The sequence below is a fragment of the Schistocerca nitens genome, chromosome 6 (genome assembly GCF_023898315.1).
Source record: "Schistocerca nitens isolate TAMUIC-IGC-003100 chromosome 6, iqSchNite1.1, whole genome shotgun sequence".
NCBI classification, from domain to species: domain Eukaryota; kingdom Metazoa; phylum Arthropoda; class Insecta; order Orthoptera; family Acrididae; genus Schistocerca; species Schistocerca nitens.
The window spans coordinates 634,820,765-634,829,970 of record NC_064619.1 but is presented as its reverse complement, the minus strand read 5'-3'; the positions used below and the strand labels follow the sequence as shown (position 1 = coordinate 634,829,970).

General features: G+C 40.4%; 1 protein-coding gene across 1 annotated transcript; it reads right to left on the bottom strand.

Moving 5' to 3' along the window:
• Nucleotides 1-2,796: 2,796 nt before the first annotated feature.
• On the bottom strand, nt 2,797-8,200 carry LOC126263210 (uncharacterized). The gene is made up of 2 exons (XM_049960277.1): nt 8,155-8,200; nt 2,797-3,441 (listed from the first exon to the last, which is right to left on the bottom strand). The coding sequence occupies exons 1-2, from the start codon at nt 8,167-8,169 to the stop codon at nt 2,941-2,943; spliced, it is 516 nt and encodes a 171-aa protein (XP_049816234.1). The 5' UTR covers nt 8,170-8,200; the 3' UTR covers nt 2,797-2,940.
• Between the last annotated feature and the right edge of the window lie 1,006 nt (nt 8,201-9,206).

Here is a 9,206-nt window from a genome sequence, read left to right as displayed (position 1 = left end):
TGCAGATAACATTCCCAGCGTAGGTTCACTCAGTAGTATCCCGTGACTTAAGCTTCTGTACCAACATATTTGAGGTGAAATAACTATTTATTTTAGAGAATTTTACAGCGCAAATGTTCCGTACTGTCGATAACTGACTATATTGTAGTTGTCTCTTCCGGTATCGTAGTGTTTCCGTACTTGGTAGTCAACACAAAAACTGCTTTATGGTGTTTGAGATAAATAATGGAGAGATACAGGATTAATTGCGGAATTCACAACCAAAATAACAAAAGTTAACAATAATTCCCATACAGACCAAGTGTGCCTATCGAAGGGTCAGAATATAGGTTCATATTCCAATGCAAAAGACTTTAGAAGATTGGTGGCCGACATTAGGCAGGCAACTGGAAATCCCTAGATAGTGAGAAACAAGGAGAAAGGGTATGTATCAGACATTGCCATTGTGAAATGACGTATAGTGTACTCGAACGGTAGTTTAAATTTCAGTTGTTACAGGATATCACTGCGCTTTCGGTTATTGTCGTGGATAATGCGAGTATCCATTCACTGCAAGTGAACAAAGCTCCAACTACGTATTTCGAAAAGGCAAACATCGTTGCATGGTTGCCACCTAATGGAATACTTTCTAATTCGTCATATACCAAGGCAGAATTGCTGGTTCTTGTCAACGCCCAGAAGCCTGCCTATAGAAATTACGAGACAGACGAAACTGCAAAGCACCAAAGTCAGATTACCACCACATCATTGTCATTATGATGCAGTAGAGCTGGTATGGGCTCAGGTAAGAACATGTATTGAGGAAAAGAACAGTACATTTAAAATTACGGATGATGAGAGACTTACACATGAAGCAGCAGAGAGCATCTGTACATCTGCGTGGGCGGCATGTGTGAGACATGCAGAAGAACTGTAAGATGAAAATTGCCACAGAAAAGCGGAGAAGGGCAATATTATGGAACTTTTCGTTATAAATTTTGCTGAAAGCGAGTCATCTACGTAAGCCAGCGAAGCTGATTTTGTGGATTTCTTACTGTGAAGTATGAAAGTGTTAATTGCTATTCCTTATTAACTTTTCTGTATGACTCTGTCTGGAACTGCATTAAAAATTATTAAAAGCACAAGTATTCATCTTTGATCTCGTAACAATACAGTTTCCTTCATAAAACATATTTCTTTCCATTAAATACACATGTCGTAGCATTGTAGCAGGTTGCACATTGAAAGAACAGTAACTTTTAGTAACCCATTAAATGATTTATTTCTGATGTTCTTAAGGTCACACATCTTTAAGGCTTGGAAATGCTTTAAGTGTAATCGATCAATGTGGGTGCCTAGTGAGAGGTAGACAACGCAATAATTTCTTTGATTTCAAAACATATCGTTATCGTTCAAAAGACTAAACGGTAAATATTGACAGCATTTGAAGGAAGAAGCCAGATCATTTTTAGTGACAGAAAAGTGTGTATGTATATGCGCGCGGGCGCGCGCGCGCGCGTGTGCGTGTGTGCGTGTGTGTGTGTGTGTGTGTGTGTGTGTGTGTGTGTGTGTCAGAGAGAGAGAGAGAGAGAGAGAGAGAGAGAGAGAGAGAGAGAGGAGGGGGGGGGGGGGGGGGGGAGGTTCAAATGGTCCTGAGCACTTTGGGACTTAACAGCTGAGGTCATGAGTCCCCTAGAACTTAGAACTACTTAAACCTAACTAGCCTAAGGACATCACACACATCCATGCCCGAGGCAGGATTCGAACCTGCGACCATAGCAGCAACGCTGTTCCAGACTAAGCGCCTAGAATCGCTCGGCCACTCCGGCCGGAGAGGGAGAGAGAGAGAGAGATTGTTTGTGTGAGTGAGTCAGTGAGCGTTCACGTTACTATCAAAGGGAGAGCACGATGTTGGGATTACAGATTTACTTCAAACTTTGTACGACTTTAGTAGACCATTAAAAAAAAACTACACAATGTGCAAGTCTAAGGTGCACTATTCTGGCAATCCGAGAAACTCGCGAGAGACGTTTCACGTATCTATTATGTAACTTATGTAGCTGTACGAAGGTGACGTCATTGTGATGAAGTTGTTTGCCGGTACGGTAGCTAAGCGTATTCGGTCAGAAGGTTAGCTGCCCTGTGTAGGCTAATAAAAATGCTGATGTTGGGTCAGAACATTAGCTGCCCTGTGTAGGCTAATAAAAAACTGACTGACTGGATGAACGATAAACTTGAACGGGTGTGTCATTGGACGTCCGTCCCGAGCAAATACAATGAGCAATAACGAACAAAATGAGATAAAAAAGCGGTTAGTGTTCGAGCTTCGCACGACGAACCTGTGTCAGGCAACGGTTCGCCTTCAAACGTAAATATTAATAAATTATTTCATCATTGGTCATATTAAATAATTTATATGACATTTCAGAGACATGGAAATTACACGTATATTTGCATGAAGATTTGCAAGAAGTTACGATTTATGCTTTCCTTGTCTGCATGGCAAATACCATCTCGCAACGTGTGATGTCGAGAGCACATGGGGATTCGGAAACAGTATCCATACTCCAGATTGCCGACAATAACTTATTCTGAGAAATATGAGCCGTTCTGATGGTTTTATTACAGTACAGAAATTAGTACTCATCACTTTTAAGACAATAATACTCGTAATTTCGTTGTTAATAGCAACAAATTACAACTTTAACTGAAAAGGTGCATAGCTAGTGATATTGGATAATCGTAAAAGAAAAGGATCAGTAAATGAGAATCATTTCGTTTTATTTCAGGATACAAAAACAATCACAATAAGACACAATACAGCAAAATAAATTAATAAATTACTAATCCGTTACAGAGATGTGGCACTTGGGAAGATAGATAGGGAACTCACAGTGGGAGTTAGAGAGACTGTCATGTGACAGACGTGGTTGTTCGCATGTAATGTGTGGTTTATGGCAGCTATTGGAACTCGCCTGGGTAGTATGCAAACATGGGCCTGAATATCATGGTCTCAGCACCCTCCATGTCAGACGGTGGTTTGGTTTCCACCTCTAGGATGTCCTCCACCACTTCAATGACCACCACCTCTGAGGCAGTGTCGAGCTGGGTTGTTTCCGGTGTCTCCGCAGTCGTGCCCTTGTCGTCCACTGTTGCAAAACTGAAGACAGTAGCAGCTGCGTCTACACTGGCCCCAGCTGACCCGTCTTCAGTGGAGTCGTCCACAGATACTGGAGAATCGTCGCCACCTCCAGTTGGTGATGAGTTGCTAATGTCCTCCACCGGCAACGTCGCTGGGACTGGTGTTGCGTCCTCACCATCGACACCAACTTTTCCAGTAGCTTTGTCCACAGTAGCAGCTGACGAACCGACCTCCTCTTCCACCGTTGAAGTTTCGGAGTCAGAAACAGGCAGTGCTGTAAAGGACTCCACCGCAACTAGTAGTAGCAATAGGGAAACGCTCTGTAAGAAAGAAAGAAACATCAAAGTAACACAGCAGCCGTGATAATCGGGAAAGCAGTAGGTAAATAATTAGCATAGTTACAGTGGGCTACAGTTCGCAAATAACTAACAGGATCCATGAAACGAACAGTATTATGTCAGAAATTTTCCCAATATTTTGAATAGGGATTGTATACGAAATTATACCGCAGTAAAAACGACGTCAGTTGCTGGGATGCTCTCCCTTCCAAAGTATTTTGATGACCCGTCCATTGTTTTACGTGGGTGCATAGGCATGTTGATTATCTATATAGCTCACAGAAACGGCGACCAGAATTCATTTTTTTCAGATTACTTATTATGGTGCATTGGTCACAAAACTACAGACGATTTATTACCAGATGTTAACATCTTTCCAATATTTAAACCCCTATGTTCTATATTTTGTACTGTACTTACGTTGGTGAGTCACTTTCCCGTATGAACAACTGTACAAATTGAGTGAAACCGACTAATCGATGTACGCTGATGTAAGATGTAAGTGGCGTCGGTAAGAGTTCATATGCAGCTTTGATAGTTTATATTGCATGTATACATATTTATATTATCTGATCTAGTGGCCCATGTTCCAGTCTTGAACATATCGGTATGACTCTCGCTTTCCCACAGAGCTATGGTATATTTCATCAGTTGTGCCTCATCAACTTCAACTGAAGTCAGCGCATTGCACCATTTTGTGTTTGATTCTGGTGATGAACCTTTGAGGCATTGATATTAAACGATAAAAGTAAGTCACCATCTTGTATGTGTAGGCTTGTGATTCAGTTAATCATATGTTTTCGTAATATACCGCGATCTTCACCACCAGTATGAGGTTGTTGTTCGTAGAGTGAAAATTGCAGCTATATAAAAAGTACTTGACTTGCAGCGCGTATAGGACATGCGTGTTTCTGGTGTGTTTTCACAGCTTACGCTCTATATTATGTAGTACCTGCCCTCTACAGGCATTCTTACGAATTCAAGTTTCTCAATGCCTGAAGGAACTATCTCATATCTAAAGTTGACTGGATTGTAAATGTCATTGCTGTAAAAAGCGTTAAGTTTACAGATACCTAATTTTCAAATGGTTCAAATGGCTCTAAGCACTATGGCACTTAACATCTGAGGTCATCAGTCCCCTAGACCTAGAACTACCTAAACCTAACTAACCTAAAGACATCACACACATCCACGCCCGAGGCAGGATTCGAACCTGCGACCGTAACAGCAGCGCGGTTCCGGACTGAAGCGTCTAAAACCACTCGGCCACAGCTGCCGGTGATGCCTAGTTTCATTTGTGTAACACTAAGATGTTGTTTTAGGGACTTCTTATATCAAAATAATGTAATCCAGTCATTTGCCATATGAATGCAAAGTGAATATTAAACCTCACACAACATGAAGCATTATTCACTTAGATGAGTGAACAAAAAGACAGCACGGTTCTTATATACGTATTTCTCCTCTGTTGCTTTAGGTTATGTGAATAAACAGAATAGTATGAATAACTGTTAATGTAAAATGGATTACGGTCTTTTATATGAACCACACACTTTGCTTTCGGTATTACGAATAATCTCAAACGAAACCTGGCGTGGATTGTACTGAGTCAGCATTGGCGACACATTTCCTGTACATTCACCTTTTTTTGCGTAATGGAGTAACTTCTTATGCTACAAATTTCGAAAAATATACCTTTCGAAAGTTTGAGAATTTCTTTCAATGTATTATGTGACCTTGAGTCATTCACATATATTTTATGGAAAAACAGAAATTTCGTAAATTTCATTGTTTCTCCCACATGTATATGGTTGTGGAAGTAATACAGAGGTTTCCAATAATAGTGGGAGAATCTATACTAAATGATCCATGAAAGCTAAGACACAAAACGACATTTAGAGTATCAGAGGCAGGTGTAGATGCAAATTATCGTTGTTGTCCACAGGAGGGTACTTTCTATCGAGGGTACGAGATGTAAGGCTCTTAAAATTCGCAGTGAAGTTCCACATACCCAATAAAGTAGAACTTTACTATTCTGGCTTCAGGTAATTAGCTGTGGTGGGCAGGTTGCATAGGGGAATAGTTCGGTTAACACAATCTTTTACAATCGATCGTGTGTGTCATAGAAATTACTGAAATTTTCTTCATTATAGCACCTATTCATCACTGCAGAGGCACGTAAACTTCTTTATGCGCATTTGTGAAACGTTACTCTTCATTATCTCTTCCGTTTATCATTTTGTGGAGAAAATTTCAGTCGACAACAACATTTCTAAAATTATCTTCCTATGTAATATATCCGTCTCAAATGTTTATTTACTCACTTTTCACAGAAAACCACATCTTATAATCAATAAGCAATATTGATCTCTTTTGATGCTAGCAACGATTCCATCCTCAAGCAGAAAAGTTAATGTTATGTCGTTTCAAGAAATGCTAATGCATTTGCACTCTGCATAACACAGATCCAAAGATACACCTCCGCAGTGTACACCAGTTGTCCGCTAAGTTCGTATCACCTAGATGTTGTCTCTGACGTCCAGGGCTTGTAGCTTCGGCGCATTCATAGTATTTCGAAGGATCACTAGCAAAGTATCGCAAAATATGAGGATAGGAAGGTGTCAGTAGTAAACAATTTTCATAATTTTTAGGTTCGTTCATTCCCTGAGTTTATGTTCGCTATACCTGAATAGGTTTCAAATAACCTATCATTACTGGGCATACAAGCATTCAACGGAAGTGTTTAATCTCTAACACCAGGCACACACAAATTTTGAAAATCTTGTGTATTGTGATATGCGCCAGTCCATTGCTGGACTGGCTCACTCATATTTCATTCATAGCTGATTTATATTCATCACAGTCTGAATTCTGTTCCCATCAATTAACAAAGTAGACAACAACTATAATAAGTAACATTAGTTATTGCCATTATCAAGACATCTATTTTAATATTAATTCGTTCTCTCCACTGGCGGCTGCTTTGCAAGTGATTTTCTTCTGCAGCTTAACTGGGTCCATGACGAACCAAAGTCGGTAGAGAGGCCGAGGTGACAAAATGCAGTTTAGGTGAGCAGAGTGTGAGAATTACCGACCGTTTGTGGGCGAATATATTTTCTGCGAATATCAGGCTTATCTCGAATAACTGAGGGCTCATTCATGACTCGATCAGTGGTTTAATTTGCATATAGTAGTTTTCGTTCTTCTGGAATAATCAGGCAACCACAGCACGTTCATCGTCGACTTGTCTTTCCATAACCCAATAGCAGTTTGCAATCCTAACTCAATCACCTAAACTGTCTGATCTCTTTCTGTCTACATTTTAGATTAGAACTTTTCCATGTTAATAAGTGTCAATTTTCGCAGACTTTGGATTTCTTAAGATCGAATATATTCTGTAATAATTTCTTATTCATGTGTATCTTAGGAGCGCTACCTTTAGTGAGGTTAACACTCATATCTCGTACCTGCTAGGCCCATCTCCGTCCTGTTAGATACCCATTGGGCGACATCTTTTACCAGAGCGTGTCAGCCGATGGCGACTGACCTACCGGACATTCCAGCTGATGCAAACAGTTCTGACGTTCACAGAGCTAAGTCAAAGGCTCAACTGTCTGCCAGACTTCGCAATTTGCAGCTTCTAATTGTTAAAAGACCTCTAGCTGTACCCCATGAACTTCTAGCAAAAGTATTAAACTGCCATACCGATATTTGGGTTGTGGAACATTGTTAGTCGTATCTGATACAGATTACAAAAACAAATGTATACATATCGGTGTCTATAATACAAGAACCTTTTTCGATACTGTAGAGTAGAAATATAAGTTTTCTTATACGATAAGTATTTCTATACCAAATGACCTGCGTTTACGTTAAAAATAATGTTCAACACTAAAACGTAGAAACACACTGGTATTTTAAATTAATTGTAATAATGTCGTATGATCAGTAAAAGGTCCACTATCAGTCTTACGTCAGTGTTATACATGTTTCCATATGTATACGTTATAGCTGTCAGATGCTCAACTGTCACAATCTTTGACCGTAATGGACATTGTTGTCACGGGATTAAAAGCTGGAACTGCTGGTCAGGGAAGAGAATCTTACATTACTGGTCTCTTGTTATCACTAAGATCACATGTAGGTACTTCCCTGACGTGCATTCAGTGTGTGTATTTAACACCGTGCTCGGACACATAGTATATAAGGATAAGATGCATGCAATATTCTAGGAGAGGATATAAAAGAGATAAGACTGACGCTGACTGCCACAAGTAACATACCGAGCGAAAAGGAATCAACGCAACAAAATTCGTGTCTACTACATAAAGAGGTTGTCAGCTCGTAGTTGGATGTAACAATATACCAGCATATGTAGTCAGAATCAGTCAATATTACATGCACTAAATCAGAAAAATCTCGAATCCGAACGTGGTAGGCTCACATAATTCCGCCGATGTAAAATTCAACGAGTGCCTGATCTGGTGTACAAATGTGCTCTTGTTGTAGGTGCACCGTGTCACGAGTTTATATGATCTTTCCTTTTGTACAAAGAAAATCAGTGTTTGTTCCACCTTGATAAATACCGTATGTCTAGACCCACAATGTCAGATACGTATTAGAAAGATCTCAAGAGAAGCAATCAAATGTAAGCTACCCGGTTTTAGATACAACACACTTGTGTAGGAGACGTACCTTCCTAGTATGCATTGTGTTGTGTAGACAGCTCCGTCCGCTATCTCTGCTTCTGACTGCTGTGAAGATCAGACCTTCGCTTCGGTATTTATACTACGTTAGGAGTGCAGTGATGACACATCAGCTGTGCTGTTTAGCGCCTACTGCGTCACGCGTCAGCCACTAACGACGCCCAGGTGTCGACGACAGGTAATAAAGAGTTGCGGCAGGTATAGTCAGCGATGACGCACTGTTCGAGGACAAATCAAATTAATGTCTACAGATGAACAGCCGTCGTTATCAACAGTTCCTTAAACAAGTGTAGAAAACAACTCCCGATCGTTATCCCTCACCTGCACCAAGAGGCTCTTCGAGTCACTTCAGAACAGACGCACTGTTCCTTTCCTCTCTGTTTCAGGGATTGGTACTGCTGATTTCCTTCATATACCTTTCAACTCTGTATTTTTTTATGGCAATGTCCTTTTCACTCTTTTGAGATATAGGCTGATTAACGAGTTACAAGTGCAGCGCCACACACCGTGATCAAGATTCTGTTGAATCAGTTCTTTCCATTTGTTCGTAATCGGAAGCTTCTCTAGTAGTGTGAAGTTTTCAGTACGGGCGAGTAGTAAACAGTCGGAAAATATGATTGGGCAAGGTGTAAAGTTTGAATTCTGTACAAAGGAAGGATGTTTCACTGGAGATATATTTCGGTTTTATTTGCATTTCGCCCCCTAAGCAGCGCCTAGGGTTGCTACTGCGTTCTTATTCCCAGAGCAATTGTTGATAGACTGCACAAAATATGTCGTATGTGTACCAGTCTGGCTCAGACTGCTGCAGGTGCTCCGGAAAATTGTTACAATGTACACACCTACGCCCAAAAACAAACTCTCATGAGCAATGTGAACTGGCTGACAATAACATCAAAGGCAGAGATCTAAAGTGTGAGGCAGCTATCCACAGCTTCTGAAACTGTTCAAAATCAAGACAGTGCTTGGCAATGAAGCTCAGCTGCTGATGGATAAATCAAATCTTTAAAAGTAATTATAAGAAGACTCACAATAAGCAATACA